We start from the raw sequence: 17,488 nt of genomic DNA, 5'->3' as shown, positions 1-17,488 counted from the left end.
TAGCTCTTTTTATTTGTGTAACCTACTCTAGCTGGAACTAGCAGGTGCTGCTTACTTTACTGGAGAAATGACATAATTAATTTATCAAATTTGGATTTCCCGATAGATTTTTTTCAGCTATTTAGTTAATGTATTGATCAATTAAAGGAGGGGCTGGAAATTGTTCAAGTCTGTCTCAAAATAACAGTCATGTGCCCAAATGAACGTTAAATTATGTTTATTTCTTGTCATAATAATTCTTCCTGTTCATACTGACCATTAGAGGCTCCCTTCATAATGCACCTGCAGTGGTGATTTTAAGTGCATTATGAAGGAGGATTGTGGATCCACAGTCCTCCTTCTGTGCAAAAATGTATTTAATAGTTTATCTGAAGCTAATATGAAGCTTCAGCGTCCAAATGAGTCAAATCAAGTAGATATCTTTCAACGTCACAGCCTTTTTTGTGCCAAAGTCCCTCTTTTTGTTACTATACTTCCACTGCAGCTCAACAGGGAAACACTGTCCGAGGAAACACAAAGAGGGAATTAGATGCTAAAAAAGACTGTAAACGTAGCAGATATCCACTTGATATGACTAACTCAGACTGCTGAAGCCTCATATAAGCTTCACATCAACTTTTAAATACATTTTGGCACAAAGTGTGGACACACTGTGGATTTTGTCCCCCATCATTTACATTGAAAGCACATTTGAAGGGGACCTTTTAATAGCCAGCATGAACAGGAGGAATGATTACAGCACTGTTCATATGGACACCTGTTGTTTTAAGACAGACTTGGAGAAAATGTCCTCTAACTAGTCTTATCAGCCCAGATGTCTAGCAGTTGATATTTTAAGCCACTTCCAGTGGTTTGGGTGCGATGCCCAGATTGACAGGACAAGGATGGCAGGAATTAATCCGCTGCTAGAATTCTTTCTTATCACAGTATAAACATGGTATATGTAATATAACAAATGTATTAATGTTACCAGATCTTCACAGTATGAGGGTAGTATTACACTAGTGGTTTGTAGGAGGAAATGAGTAGTGGGTCTGTTTGTGTGGGATGAGCCTTTGTGCTTGGTTTATGTGTGATGAATAGAAAAGAGGGCGAGAGAGAAAGAGGTCAGTCATATCCTACCAAAGTTTTAGAGTACAGGGTAGAAGTCAGAACTGTCTGAAAGCTCATACTGTTTGCTATTTATCGGCATTTTGAGTCATCCTATGCTGATGAGCTGTTATTTCCAAAGTATTGGGAACTATGACGGATGGTTTGTAGCTAAGAAAAAAATACCTTATTTGATATTTTGACTTTACTCATCTGAATTTTTTACTCAGAGTGGAAGATATTTAGAAGACAGTACGAGCTGTCAGACACAATCACAGAGATTTTGCTGCTGATTACTCTTCTTAATACGCCCTTCCTTTCCTCCCTCCTTCCTTCCTTCCTTCCTTTTTCTTTCTGTCTGTCCCATCATCTTCATATCTATCTCACTCTATACCTCACATAGGGCCTCAGAACACGTCCACCCCGAGACGCTTTTTCATATAATTTTTTATGCTTCTCATTTACCTTGCGATATTAAGACACTTCTCCAGCATCTATTAACAGCTGCACCCCAAAGCTAGAAATGAAAGAAGCAGGACAGTCATCTGTGATATCATCAGTGGACTGATACTGGTAACATCAGTAGAAAATTGGAGACTTAGTTTAATCTTTATAATGATGTTTCTAAAAATCCTCACAAACCTTTCTTACAGAAGCGCTCACAAAATTGCCTTTTAATTTATCAGCAGTGGAGTCGCTTCATTATGTTTGTTAATGAAAACACAGATGACAGACTTGGTTGTTTGGTTTCTACCTTTGGGAAAGAGTAAGTCATTCTCACTAATAGTGATATTATCATCAGCAATATTCTTTTCTACTCTCTGCATATTCACTCATTACACACCATCGACTAGTCGCAGAAAACCTTAAAACGTGTCCCTTAAATTCTCCTCTACGGTCACCTTTATTAATCTTGGCTGAGTGGCATTAAAGTTTTTGTTTGCTGTGCTTATCTTCTAGCCAGCGGACCTTCTAACATCATTTTTTTTTTGTCTTGCACACAGCGCTCACAGGGTATTTATTTTCCTTAACCTTCCTTACCCTCAGTTAACCCCCCATAGTCCCTTAAGCCAGTGTGCAGTCAAGTTAACAAGACTAGGTCAAAACCTAGTAAACGGCTGGACCGTGTATGAAACGCTAGAGGATTTGCACCGGGTTTTGACTGAAGTCAGTTTGACGTAGAGCCTTTCTCAACACCAAGTCCAAAAATCCAAACTGTTATGTAGCTTAAAATTTAATTTAAACTGATCTGTTCATTTTTATACATTTTCTTTGAGACCAATATTTATCCTCCAGTTACTCTTAATAGAATTATATCATATATCAAAATGATGCAGAGTCATCAGAGCCAGCGGTAAATTCACTGCACAGATCGGTTCATGGGATCATGTTCTCCCTCCAGGATGACGACAAAAATGTCAGAGCAAATTTCCAAATAGGTGTTATTTGGATAAACTGGCCACATATTGGGAAGTTAAATGGTTACTTTATCGCCTGGAAACATCTTAAAACATACTAAAGTGACATATTAACAGATCTACAGCGAAAATTACAACAGCTTTTAGCCTCACTTTAAGTCCCCACCATCACTGCCGGCTGGTGCCAAATGCATTCTGGGATACTTGGCTCAGTCAGTCAGGCATGGCCCCACTGTTGCGGTCCAGCCAAAAATATATGTTATCAAATTTACTACAGTAAAAAACGGCATAGTCTCTGTGTGGAAGGAAGCCACCAGCATGAAATATATTTAGCAGATAGACAGGATGTTTTCTAAATACTGCAGCAGCAGTAGGATCTACTGTACCACTGCTGATATCCACAGGAAGTGACAAGACCAACAGCTTAGAATTAAAATGCAGTTTAGTGTAACAGCCCTGCAACAGATAACTGTCCCTGTGATGCTCATAAAATATTTCTTGAAACTTGATCATACAACGCAGAGAGGATTTTTGAGGCTGGAGCTCGTCCTGCTTTTCAGATGTCGGTTTAAAAACGGCTTCAGAAGTATCTTAAATTAAATAAACACCTCTCTGACACAATCCCAATAAAAACAGAGCATTTTAAACCCAGCAGAGATAGTGTTTCTAGCAGAGATGCATTATGTTTTATAGGAGGTCATGTTTTAAACGAAGGATCCAGAAGCACATTTGCTTACACACAGCGTTTTGCCAAGTTGAATGGAATTTTTTTTTTTTTTTTAGGGCGTTTAGATCTCCTTGAATTAATTTTTATCTCTAATTCATTTGCATTGCAAATCAATAAAACAGCAGTCATTTTTCTTTTTTTTTTTTCTTGAAGCATAATGCTGAACACCACCCGTCTCTCTAACTGCTGGACACTCAGCAGGTCTTACAGAAGAAGATATCGCCTTTCACTCTCCACTGTTTGTTTGTTTTTTTATAATACAGATAATTTTATTTTTTGATGATGCGGTGGTTTGTGTGGCGTCAGGATTTTCTTCTACTGCTGCGCTTTGTGGTGCCAAAAATTCTCTGCTGCCTCATGCTGCGTCCTTACTGTAACTGTTCTCAACAAAATCTGCTCTTTTTTTTTTTTTTTTTTTTTTTTGGCCAGAATACACTAGAATATTTAGCCCGGTCATAGGCTTATCTATGGTGGCCCAGAGGGGACAGTAGCTAAAGTAACACATGAATAATTATCTACTGAAAAGGTTGACATTTTAAAGAAGGGTCCCTTTGATCACCAGGGGCGTTTTTACCCCTCATTTTGAATTTCACAGGCGTTTTATGAGCTGTTAACGCGTTTGCAGAGGAACCCCATTAACGTAGCATGATCTGAACGGCGTGTTCCACCAGGAAAAACTGCAGTCAAACTGAATCTTAGCAGGCTGTCGGCACATTTATTTGATTTGAGACTGATTTGATCCCAAAAAAAAACGGGCGGTCACGTCATCGAGGGCCGATGACGTGCAGGTTTTCTTCTGAAAATCAAGAAAGTTCTGGCTGAACGAGCTCCATCAGTGAAATCAGCCGGCGTCGTATTTGATTGAAAACCTGCAGATCGTCGGCCCCTTCATGGCGTCTGACGTCTATGGATTAGATGGAAGCAGACTTGGTTCGCTGAGATTTTCTCTTTTCTTGTTGGTTCCCATCAAGCAGTGAGACTATGCATGAATACATATATTTGAATAAAAAAGGAATTTCTATTATGTAGTACTTACTATTTGGAAGTGATAAACTGTGAATTTTATTATTCTGGGTTTTAGCAGAGCCAGTTGCTCATTTAAAGATTCAGTGTTGCAGAAAAGAATGAAATGAGGGTAAAATTTATCATAAATTTGCCAAGTCTTTAAATGTGTGTAGAATAAATCATGTGGGTAAAATGTAATGACTAGTGTTCAAATCTCTAAAAGTCATTTTATGTTATGGTCTCTTTCCTTTATTAGGAAGTTAATGGTCATGCTCATCAAATCATTAATAATGAGACTGTTGATAACCTGGTGGTTATCTGCTAAAACACCTCTGACTTTACACCTGATAACATGCTGCAGGTTATCAAGAGCAGAAGCACAGAAGTAGCCGAGAAGTTTCTCTTAATGTGTGTTCAGACAGAAAGCAAAGCAGTTTTTTGCCTTGTGTCATTCATGCAAATTTAACTGCTGGACTGTTATTTGTTCCAAACATTCGATGTACCAGCAGTGTTAGCTGTAAGTTAGCTAACAGCGGAAGCTTCTTGTCCTCGTAGCTCTCATAAAGCTCTGAGATTTCTCCTCATGTTGAAACATTTTACACTCCGGGTAAATTTGCATATAATCACGTCCTTCCTTTGACCTTTTATGTAATTGTGCCTCCTCTAAAATTCATCTCGCATTCTGTCTGAACACACAGTAAGAAACAAAAAGGGAAAAAATGAGATAATCCATTTAAATAATGAAGTGGTACCATTCGTGAATCAGTCTTAATAATATTTTGATGGCAACTGATTGCTGTAATTTCTTGATAAGAGTTTGTTATCAACCAGGAGTCGTGTAAGGCTTTGAAGCTTTATGACCAAACCAACACACACCAATCAAGATCAAATTCAATAGATGTGCAAATTAAACACCTTGAATATTAGTTTGTGTAATGGGACTATTGCTGATTTAATCAGTTATTTGGTTCCTTTCAATGTCTGTAATAACCAGATTTGTCAAAAACAAACATTTTAATTGAAGGACTTAAAAGTCTTAACATACATCTGTCAAACTTTATACAAGCTGAGCTGAGCTGGGAAACGCCTTCATGATGTTACATCAGGAAAAATATTATCAACACACAGTTAATAATGATGTAACATTTCTGGGTTCATTTTAATGTTTAGTTGTGTTTTTTTCCCTCCACAACTGGTTAACGGTGCACAATATGACATCATGTTAAAAGATCCTACTTGCTAATTTCCATCATGACCAAGTTCCTCTAAAAGTACCATCACAGTCTGACTGGGATACGTTAGGACTTGGCTTTTTTTGTTTTGTTTTGATTCTAGGACCAGACCCGAGTGGTGAATAATTGTGTTCAGCATCAAAATAACTGCATCACGTTGCCACTTGTCCACGTATAACTAGGAAATGATATGTATCATGTATCAATGAAGCGCCCGGTGCTTCAGAGATCAGGGTCCTCTCCATTTTTCTGTTACTAAGCAACAGCCATTGAGAAGAAATGTGGAGCAAATATTGCAGCCAAGGGGGGGCGGGTGGGGGGGAATTGAAAACTGCAGGGGCCAAACTTTGTCTTCACACTGTTTTCAACAAGAGTTTAGCTGCTTACAGCCGGAGCGTCAGCCATATTATTTCAGTCCTTCCACACTCTTAAAATGGATGTGTTTTATTTCTTTTCTATGTGTCTGAGTGCGTAGGTAGGGATACTACACCTTGTGTTACTTTTCCCAAAAACAGCGTTGAAACAAGTGTTAATATGATCACATGTTGGCGCAGCATGTGTTGTTGTTATTATTATTATTATTATGTGTTGAAAAGAAAATGCCAGAAGTGCTGTCCCTAACTAAACTCTCAGACATAGGAAACACCTGTATGAAAGCAGCTGTTTTTAAAGACATGCATGCATGTGTGTGTGTGTGTGTGTGTGTGTGTTTTATGAGTGGCTGTGTGGACCAGTGATCCAGCAGTTTGTCTGGGTGGGCTCTTTGTTTTGATTTCTTCTCTTCTTCTCTCCGTTCCAATGCTTCCCCCCTCTCCTATGCAGCAAGGACAAGTTTGGAAGGTTTGCAAAGTTTATCACCTTCCACTGATGAAACCCCCCCCCCTCCCCCCCCCCCCCCTTCACCCTTCCTCAACTCCCTCCTCCTTCTCCTCGTCCTCCTCCTCCTCCTCCTGGCTACCTGTACTGATCTGTTGGTCCTCTCCTTTGTGCCTCACTCCTCTTCATGTTTGAATTTGTAATGCCGAGAGTAAGGCTGGGCTCCATTCACTGTCAGTTTTACCAACCCCATACTTCCATCGAAATCCATTTTACTTATGACGCCGCATTCACACGCACACTGTCTTTACCGTGCTTTTAATCGGAGAGAGAGTCAGTTAGTCATACTGCAGATCCATGACCTGACCAGTCTACTAGTCTACAAAGCAAAAGCCAAACACTCACTTATGAATATATTAACTAAACATGCTAGCAGGTGAACGCTTTGATCTGTAGCGCCTGAAAATACGAGTGCACACATTTTAAATCAAAGCCATGTCCAACTTGATGATCACAAATTTTTGAAAACATTAAATTTGAATATATATACTGTATCTATATTGAGCCATAGGGCTGCAACTAACGAGTATCTTCATTATCAAGCTACAATCTACAAGTTGTTTAGTCAATAAAATGTCAGAAAATGGTAAAAAATGTCTCACAAGCCCAAAATGCAACCAAAAAATGTCCCGAACTCTAGTTCACAACCCAAAGACATTCAGTTTATCATCACAGAGGACTAAAGAAACCAGAAAATATTCACATTTCAGAAGCTGGAATCAGAGAATTTGGACCTTTCTTCTTAAAAAAATGACTCAAAACCTTTTAATCTGTTGTCAAAACATGTGGCAATTAATTTTCTGTCAGTTGACTAATTGATTAATATACTAATTGTTGCAGCTCTAGAAATGTTAAAAAAAACATGACTTATTTGGCTTTCAAATTAGCACTCCTCCATCCAAACAGACATTCATCTCTTTTTAGATGACAGTTCAGTCTGAAAAAGTTGTTTCCCATATTGCGAACTGGTTTCCAAACATCCCAGTAGAGAAGAGGTTCTGTAATGCTGACTAACACAAAGGATGAGTGAAGGTTGCTGTGTTGCCAGCAGGCAGTCAGCTAGTACTTGGCAGGTTGCGATGGTTCTCTACTGGTTCTGTTCCTGTGAGACCATCCATTCTTTGCGAGCTCTTTTTCTCTTTTCCCAGCAGTTAATCCCCCTCCTTATGAAAAATGAGATTTCACACAGCGAGGACAGACGGACAGCGAGGAAAAGTTTGTTCTGTCTCACCAGTTGTCAAGTTGGTTTATGCGGGACGCTGAAGGATCACTGAAAAGATGCCGTGGGATGTTTGAATATTTCATCCAGTAATTAGAGATCATAATTAGTTTTCAGATGTAGGTTTCTCTGGCCCAGTGCTTTCTGTCTGAGGGTCCCCCCCACCATATGTCGGCCAGCGCGCGGACCCTTTGAGAAGCCCAGCTGTTAATTGGTACCCGGAGTGTAGGGACGATGGTGGAGGCGAGACTAAGGTCTGTTCTGGTATCCAGGCAACAGCTCCCTTACTCCTCCCTGACCACAACTGATTCTCAGCTTATTCCCCATGCCCCGTCCCCTCATTCACCGCGCCTCTCCTTCCATCCATCCTTCCATCAGCCCCCCCACCCCACCCAAACCCAGCCAGCCAGCTTATCGCACTAGCCAACCACCAGCACTAACGGACAATACCACTCCATTTAAATGACAGAAATTGATTTATCAGATATTAATGCTTTTTGTTCTGTGTTGCTAAGCAGCTAGTTAGCCAGCTCTAACTTCTATAAGTAAAATAATCAATAATAGATGAGTAAGGTTAGAATAAATCGACTGGTGAGACTCTGTAATAGTGTGGCTACATCCACAAAGACTAAGCTCTGTCTTTAGTATATGCTAGCATCAAAAAATCAATTCTGAAGGACTATTTTGGAGGTTTTGCATGTTTTAGCCCATTAATTACAACTCATGTATAACTTACTGTACATTCCTGCCAACCATTATCCAAAGCATAGGTGTTGACATTGAATGTTTGATGTTAATTGCCTTTATTCCTTTGTCAAAGTCATATCATTGTCACCTGTAATACAGCTCTGAGAACAGACTCCTTTTTTTGTCGCATTCAAGTGCATGTAGGAAGCTCCTGAAGCCATCACATCCACAAGCTGTGTAGCTGAAAAGCCCCAAAACAAAGAGATAATCTGAATATTGTGTATTGTGAGAGATTATTGTGAATTTGGTATCTGTACTAAAAAAGGTTGCTGTTTGTAGCCGACAAGTCTCGGATGTCGGAGCTTCCTACAATCATTTGAACGCACCAGCAAGTAAGTAAATAAATCAGTAGCTTTTATTGATAGAACAATTTTCTAGTGCAAACACCACAAAGTGCTTCACAAATGAATGAAAACAGAACTTAAGATGAACAAATACAGTAAAACAGCACTCAAATCATCAATGTGGGCCCGTGTGTGCAACTCACATTCCTAACCAACCTGATGGTCTACAGGACTGCTGCTGCAGAGCTTGTGGGTCAAAAAAAAAGTCACCTTTAGTTTTGAGTTTGGGCTAAAACATGGAAAACACTATGCAGTCAGCAAACCAACCTTATGTATTAATTGAACAGTGTTTTTTTTACTCTGCAGTTCCCCGGCGTGAGTCAAAGGGTAACTACTTCTTAGCGGCCTAGAGACTAGTCTAGTTTGTGTAGGGCGAGGCTAGTAGTGTGTTGTCATCAGAGTGTTAGCAAAATAACAAGGCTTGTGCTTTTGCAATTGCATGAATCTCAGCAGTCACATCTTGTCTTTCATTTAGTTAAATAAAAAAATAAAAAAATCAGTCTGCTTCTGACACACCTGAACAGAACTTCATCGGCCAATAGACGCTGACGATGAGCGCAGCTGGCCGTCAAAGATGGAAATCTGGTCAGGTGTGAGAGAAGCGGGCACAAGCAAACAAGCTGAGACTCGAGGTCCAGTCTGTGTCATCGATGGGTGTCAGACCCAGCTTCACAAGAGCTCAGCATGCTTGTTTTTGATGTTTTTAAAGAGTAAAGTAGCTGCAGTTAATAGTGAACAAACTGATTGAACTGGCTTCAATAGTGATTAGCTTCCTAGCTAGCCTCATACATACTGCTTGTTGGATTTTGCTGGTGAAGTAGGTCTGTCAGGAGAATTTTTTTTTTTCCACTTGCACCATTTTGCATCCCACATTGAATTATAGCAGATGCAAAATGGCAACAGATGCTGATCAGTGTTTCCTCAACAAACGTCCACACCAGTGGTTCAAACAGTAGTTCTGTAGCAGTGGTAGTTAGCCTGGTGTAAGCTTAAAGAGTGATGAAGCACTAAGTTTTCTATAAAAACAAAACATTGTTGCTCTGTGGGTTGAACGTGTCGAGTCTGTTACACCGACCGCACCCAACCTCATCAGTGTGACGGACCGCAACCCGAAGTGATGTCACGTTTCACTACAGTGTAACGCTACATCACTGAATTTTTAGCTTGTGTTTCATCACTTTTTAAGACCCGGGGGTGTCGGGTCACCCGCTGTGCTTGTGTTGAACTAGCATGTGTTGCCGTTTTGTGGTTTCATTTTGCACTGGCTGATGCTGGAAATGTTTCAGCGCCATGCAAACTGAAATCTAGGTTTATGGTCGTGGTGCTGTTCCAAACCTGTCGGTTCATTAGCTGTGATTTGTTCCTCCGCATCAGAAACATTACATTTATAGCACAGTTTTGTGTCTTTAGTTTTCATTTTGGTAAATTTATGTTACTTTTTTTTTCTGGCTTTTCTAAATGTGTGCTTCCTCTTTTCTAAACTTAAACCCTAACCCACGAGGAACTGAATCCTCAGAACAGTCTGATCACCTCAAAGGCGCTGACCTCTTCTAGGATTTGTTCCTCTATGTTGGCAGCCAATAAAAGTTTACACGGTCACTCTGTTTTATGGCACATGCATGGACCACATCTTCCTCACCATTCACTACTACACTACCCATAATGCATGAGCGCTGTCGCTTCCTGCCAGAGTCAGGGCAGTCAGGCCGATAAAGCAACACCCGAAGACGAATAGATGATTTTAAAATAACGAGAAAAGAGAAGCAGCTGTGCAGGTTTAGCGAGGTCATTACGATGTAGATGCAGATGATATAAATATTCTTAGAAAGCTGTTTCTCTCTGACCATTTATCTCTTTCCCCTCTCACTTTGTCTTTCTTCCATTTCTGTTCAGTCATTTCTCAGTCGGCCTCTCTGTGTTTTTCCCCCTTTACTCGAGCTCTCTTTCTCTTACTCTTTATCTCTCTATCTCTCTTTCCACGGCTCCATTCAGCCCCTTCTTCACTCTGCCCGTCCATCTCTCTGCCTGTCATGCAGTGGTACTAACCAGTGATGGCTCAGAGACACAGTTTGAGACTGAATCCCTCTCATTACCTGGGATCTCTCAGTGGTTCTCAGCCTTTCTGTGTTGTGGCAAAGTATAACTTGACACCGATGGCTGATACGGTTGATCAAAATAAGATGCATCTAATCATTGGATGCTTAGAAATGTCACCGCCAATGTTTAGAGGAAAAACAATCATAATATTACAAGTATTTATATGTTAAATCAACATTTCAGTATCTCAGTTGGGCTCTCCACAGCACAGCAGTTGACAACCACTGATCAGTGCAAGCTCTCGTTCAGTCTTTTACAACAGTTGAACCTGGTTTATCCAAACATGAAAACTCACAGACTTCCAAACTTTCCATTTTTGTGAATACACTAAATTCAGCAAAGTGGAAAACCTTCCCCCCCCCTTCCCCTTGATTGTGCATATTTTGGTGGAATCTCCTCGTTGACACGTGCATCTAAACGGCAAATTAGACTGCACAGGTCACCGCATCAAGTTTGTATGTGTGTGTGTTTGTTTTCATGTCTTGAATATGCCTCTGGTCCTGGAAATTTCACTAAATGTCAGTGCTGTCAATATTTCATTCACCTCGAACCCCCTCCCCCTCCCCCCCATATATTCTGGGCCGGGATAAACCAGTTTTCACTGCAAGTATTACATGTTTCCCCCTCAGTGATGACTTCACCTCTTAACATGCCCGTCCTCAAGGAAATCAATAGTTAGAATAACACAAAATCAGACAGAAAGTGCTGAAAGAAAGAAAGAGGCCTAGCTGTTTGAGTAGCAGCAGTCAACTTAACATATCCTTCGTTCTGTCTCTCCTCCTCACCTCCTCTTGTCTTCTCCTTTCCAGGCATGCGGCGACCCCAAGGCTAAGCCGTCGTATCTCGTCGATAAGAACTTGGAGTCTGCGGTTAAGTTTATCGTCAGGAAGTTCCCCGCCGTGGAGACACGGAATAATAACGTAAGTAGGCGCGCATGTGTGTCTGTGCCGTGTTGATATGTGACAGAGAGAGAGAGAGGAAGAGAATGAAAGTGTATCTGACACGACCCCTTCCGTTCCTCTGCACATGGACGATGATAGCGGTACGTTTATAATCTAGACTGTAGGAAAAATTTATGGACATTTTGTTTCTACTAAAAATATACATGTAGCTATTTAATGGTCCTGAAAGTGTTGCAAATTGCACAATAATTATTGAAAAGTCACTTTTTTTAAGGTGAAAATAATTAAATGAAAGCTCTTTTCGTCTCGCTCACTGGGATATTTGTGCTTGTGAGGGATAATAATTTATAGTGACATGGCCAAATTAACAAAATTAATTAAAAGATTATATAATATGTTGGTCATAATAAGTAGAGATAACACCAACTAGTAACGATCACAACTGCTAATTTTTAAATAATTAGTCACTACATTTATATTGTGTCCTGGTAATTTAGGGGTTTAAAGCCCTGACCATGAACAAATATTTATTATTATCCACTTCATTCAGTAATTATTTACTCTGATTATTTCTGACATTTGAAGACCACAAGTTAATCAGAACCAAAAGCAACGTCTTAACTTTGCTTTTTCTTAGTTTGACCAACCAGAGTGATGAATTTATCAAGATTTATTCCAGTTACACCCTGTGCAATGATTGCACTAACCACCAGAGGTTGAGTATTTTAGTTGTGAATTACAGTTAAATAATTATCAAAATTGAAATCAGTTAATTTTTAGTCGTTTGACAGAAATGTTAAATCAGCACCAGCAGACGAATCAAGTGACACAACATAGATTCACTACTATCTGTTTGAATTGTTTCAGCTGATTTGTTTGTATTAATTAAGTACAATTTCAAGTGACGTGTGTGTGTGTGTGCGTGCGTGCGTGTGTGTATGTACAGGTATGTCGATTGAACTAAACGCAGTCATCACTCATCAAATGTTTCTTTCAGCTTTACTTGTTAGCTTAGCTCATAGCTTGTGGCGTATGTGTTTATGTGAAACTGATGTTTACAGCTGTGTGTGTGTGTGTGTGTACGTGTGTGTGTGTGTGCGTGCGTGTGTGTGTACGTGTGTGCGTCTAGCTAACAGCTTTATTCAGTATAACTGTGCAAGAATTGTCTCTTACGTTGTTTTCTGCTTTGTTTCTGTGTTTGTTTGTGTTCTGCATGCTAAACTTGGCTTATTCCGGACTTGTGCTTTTTGGTAAGTTTTTGTATCTAAGTTTTTGTAAGTTTTTTTGTATTTTAGTTTTGTAATGATGTAATTTTTTCGTACCTGTTTTTAAAGCTGTTTTTGGAGTGTGTTTTTGCTTTGCTCTGCTTTCTCTCCTCTCTCATCTCTGCTGGCAGTGTTTTTTTTTTTTTTTTTTTTACTTCCTCTTATCCATCCACTCAGTGACTGTGTGGCCGGTTTAACGACCTGGTTTGCTGGCGTGCTGACTGCTAGTTAGCTAATCGGTTAGATGACCGACTGGCTGGCTGTTTGAATGACTAGCTGGCTGCCTGCACTAAGGAGCGTCATGGAGTAACGGCTGAACAAAACCCTTCTGATGACTTCTTATTTAGAAGATTTTACATAGTTTTAATAGTTGTAAATTCTCTTCTGCGTGACTGATGATCGCTCCTCTGTGCAGCAGCAGCAGCATCACACACTTCCTACACTGCACCTGGTAGAGTAGCGCTGGTTCAGGCTACAGTTCTGACCTCAAACACGCACCTTCGGGTTTAATTTACATACAGTATGCTTCAGTCATGTCTGTCATGTAAATACAAACTGCTTCTTACTAGCTAAAGATTTAGACTCGTCTTTATGTTCCAGCTTGTTAAAAGATTGATGTAACGATCTTTTCAAGCTGAACTTCTTTTTTCACGTTTGGGTTTTGGAAACGCAGCATCCACATGGAAACTTTTCCAGATATCAACAAGCACAGAAAAGTGTTTTTTTCTTTTTGTGCTTCGTTCACTGATTGAATTTCTCTTCGCTTCCGCCTTTAAACTCTTGACTTTTGGAAAATGCTGTAAAAATTTGCTATTTGGCTTTGCTTTGATAGTCAGATTTTACTTTGGTCAAACTTCAAACACAAGCTAACTATTGGAAAGACTGCGCACCACAGACTGATGTTCATATCTTTTTTCCAAACATAAATAAAAAAAAGACAGCATGAATAGAATAAATCTTAATTGAACGTGACTGAATGATGTCATGATATTGGTGAGTGAACTCTCATGTATCTCAAGTGTCCCAACAAATATTCAAATGACCAAAGTAAAATGACTTCATGCACATTTGAGGTTTTTCATCTAGAAATTTGCAGCAATAAACTGAATTATTCAGCAACAGTATCTGATTTATTTCAGTTTGGTGTTAATTAAGTTAAAATTTAGAGAAACTGTCATAAAAAAAGAAGATGAACTCTATTGAACCTTGAAGGTAATTGGACATTTTTAGAAAGGTGAGTTTGAATAACAACACATCAACTGTCACCAACTTTTGAAGAGAAAACAGCTTTGAGTCATTAAGTTTCATGCATCTCTGGTATATTATTGAATATTCTGAGGGAGGAGGACAGTCATTGGGTTTAAACAGGTTTTACTGATTCATATGAATCATAAATATTACTAATTACAGATCATTTCATTAACTTTGTTGTAACTGCGTCTCGTCTACAGCAACAGCTGGCTCAGCTGCAGAAGGAGAAGTCAGAGATTCTGAAGAATCTGGCTCTTTACTATTTTACCTTTGTAGATGTGATGGAGTTTAAGGTAAGAAAACACTAAACAGACACTAAACTGTAAACGACTGTATGGAAATGAATCTATATTTATATTGACTCCTTTATTAACAGGACCATGTGTGTGAACTGCTGAACACCATTGACGCCTGCCAGGTCTTCTTTGATATTGTAAGTGTGATACACACATGACACATTCATTTATATAGTCAAGTTATTTATGTATCACAGAACCACAAGTTGTCTCAGAGGTCTTACAATCTGCACCGCATAGATCACCATATCTGCTCAGACCTTGATTTGGATCAGAAAATAGTTCACAAATAAACTATGTGGTTAAAGAATGACCTGTTACTGTTATTATTTTGTTCACTATTACTTCATTGCTCTTTGTCACCAGTAATATTTGGTGAAAAAGTTTTAGAAAAGAGTAAAAACATATTTTTAGTTTAATTGAGAAAAGCTAGAAATGTCAACAAGATGTATTTAGCATAAACATAGTGCACGTTTTCAATGAAAGAGGATAATACAATATAAACATGAAATTGCAGATCAAGTTTTTGATTTTTTTTAAACTTTTTTGTAACCAAAGAAGTCATATTTTTGTAGTTTGACAAATAAAAATGTAACTTAAAGTCCACCAGCATTCTCTAAAGGTTTCAAATTGTCTTAATCGGTGGATGAAATTTGCTCAGTTGTCGTCACGTGAACTAAATACGCAACTTTGGTCACGTGATAAAAGCTAGTAAGTGGACCTTGAGTTACTTTTCTCCTCAGCACTCACCTCTTCATCCAGCTCTTCCTCTCATACGTCGTGCTACTACAGAAATATTTACATATCTGTCTGATCTTTGCTACATTTAATGTTAATTCCCAACAACATGATGCTCATGAATCGTTTCTCTTCGCTGTAGCGATACTGTCGAGGTAAATCTAATTCGGCCATGAAGAAAAAACGCCACTTTTGTCTTTTTGTTTCCTGTCAGACGGTGAACTTTGACCTGACCAAGAACTACCTGGACTTGGTTGTGACTTACACTACTCTGATGATAATACTGTCTCGCATAGAGGAGAGGAAAGCCATCATAGGCCTGTATAACTACGCTCATGAGATGACGCACGGAGCCAGGTGACTACAACACACACACACACACACACACACACACAGGATTTTAAAGAGATCCTACAGCGATCCTACACACCTCCAGGCTTCATACACACAATATTCTCTATAAATCAACACTATATTACACACACAACAGCTGATTCAACATCTCATCACATACAGTCTCAAACAAAATGATTTTGAGCTTGTAAACAGTTGAGAAGCGATGGTATCCGTGCTCACAGAGTTACTGTGTGTGTGTCGTAGCGACCGTGAGTACCCCAGGTTGGGCCAGATGATCGTGGATTATGAAAACCCTTTGAAGAAGATGATGGAGGAGTTTGTTCCACACGGAAAGGTAGGATACTTGTGCTTGTTAGCATTTAGCTTTAGTCTCTGTGCCCTTTTCTGATGATTTGTCATGTTGCTTTTTCTTACATAAATACTGACTGTCTCATTAAAATAGCACCAAGTGAACTTCTAACTATTTGTGCACGTTGACAGTATGATCTGCAGTGTGTACAATAGGTTTTCATGTCTTCACAGAGACACAGTTGCCATAGCACCGTCAGTGCCACATTTAGATCAGTCAGGGTGATAGGTGCTCTGTAACCAGGAGCTGAAATATCCACTTAATTAAACAGAAAGTAAAGTGGTGAAAACTTCAGTTGAAAATCTTGACGCCTCCAGTTGTTTATGCAGCTTCTATGTTGTACACAAATATGTTGGATTATGTTGCATGACGGGGAAATATACTGTTAATATACTGCAGAAGACAAAAAGATTCAGATTCAGATTAACTGGTGTTTAATCTGGTTTATTTAAATAGAAGTAGTTCCTGTGCTGTTTTATTCAGTTGTAAAACGAGTAATATTCAAGTTTAATATCTGTTGCTCCTCTCTCATCTCTCTCCTCCTCTGCAGTCCCTGTCAGACGCGTTGATCAGTCTTCAGATGGTCTATCCCAGGAGGAATCTGTCCGCTGACCAGTGGAGGAACGCCCAGCTGCTCTCTCTCATCTCCGCTCCCTCCACCATGCTCAACCCCGCACAGTCAGACACTGTTAGTATGACTATGGCTGCACTGAAACGGCCGACATGTTATGAATGAAACATAAAAATATTCTGATGTCTCAGGGTTAAGCACTGAGTGAATTCATGTCTCTTTCTTTCTTAGATGCCATGTGAATACCTTTCACTGGACACAATGGAAAAATGGATTGTCTGTAAGTACTGCAGACACGAGGATTCAGACCTTTAACGTCCACAGATCGTATTTATAACATTTATCCTGGCTTCTGATTGCCCTCGGTCACACGTTTCTCCCCGTTTCTCCCTCTAGTCGGTTTCATCCTGTGCCACGCGGTGCTGAACAGCGACGCCGCGGCGTTGTCTTTGTGGAAGCTGGCTCTGCAGAGCTCCACCTGCCTCTGTCTGTTCAGGGATGAAGTCTTCCACATCCACAAGGCTGCAGAGGATCTGTTTGTCAACATCAGAGGGTAAAAGCATCTTAAAAGCGTAGACGCGCATGGACAGACACACTCAGCACTGAAACAATCTGACAATGAAGCTATTTTGATGATTGTTTAACTCTTTTATTACCCAAAACTCTATTTTATATCATTATTAACTGAATACCTTTAGTTTTTGGACTCATGTTTGGACAATACAAGAAATAATCATCAGTTGTATCTGTTTGCTAAAATATGAAGTGGATGTATGGGGGTTTTTTTTAATACACTCTCTCTTCGTGTGTGTTTTCAGGTACAACAAACGCATCAATGACATCAGAGAGTGCAAGGAACAGGCCCTATCTCATGCGTACGTACATAATCTTATTACTAATCCCTTCATTGTATCCTAAATGGAATTTTGGTCCCATCTTTCCTTTTTAGTTCCTCATACAAACACACACAAAAAAATCACATTTTATGATTTATTGCATTGCCTG

At 39.5% G+C, this 17,488-nt stretch overlaps 1 protein-coding gene across 1 annotated transcript in view; it reads left to right on the top strand.

The window, feature by feature from the left end:
* The window catches only part of nckap1 (NCK-associated protein 1), a 31,124-nt gene that overhangs the window by 1,124 nt on the left and 12,512 nt on the right, over positions 1-17,488 (top strand). The window contains exons 2-10 of the mRNA XM_042432994.1: positions 11,564-11,674; positions 14,379-14,465; positions 14,549-14,605; positions 15,421-15,563; positions 15,807-15,897; positions 16,463-16,600; positions 16,715-16,763; positions 16,880-17,036; positions 17,302-17,358. Coding sequence (XP_042288928.1) covers positions 11,564-11,674; positions 14,379-14,465; positions 14,549-14,605; positions 15,421-15,563; positions 15,807-15,897; positions 16,463-16,600; positions 16,715-16,763; positions 16,880-17,036; positions 17,302-17,358 — 890 coding nt within the window. The remainder of the gene's footprint in view (positions 1-11,563; positions 11,675-14,378; positions 14,466-14,548; positions 14,606-15,420; positions 15,564-15,806; positions 15,898-16,462; positions 16,601-16,714; positions 16,764-16,879; positions 17,037-17,301; positions 17,359-17,488) is intronic.

The sequence above is a fragment of the Thunnus maccoyii genome, chromosome 14 (genome assembly GCF_910596095.1).
Source record: "Thunnus maccoyii chromosome 14, fThuMac1.1, whole genome shotgun sequence".
Classification (NCBI taxonomy): Eukaryota; Metazoa; Chordata; class Actinopteri; order Scombriformes; family Scombridae; genus Thunnus; species Thunnus maccoyii.
Note: the sequence above shows the minus strand (reverse complement) of the source record. Positions and strands in the feature narration are given on the sequence as shown.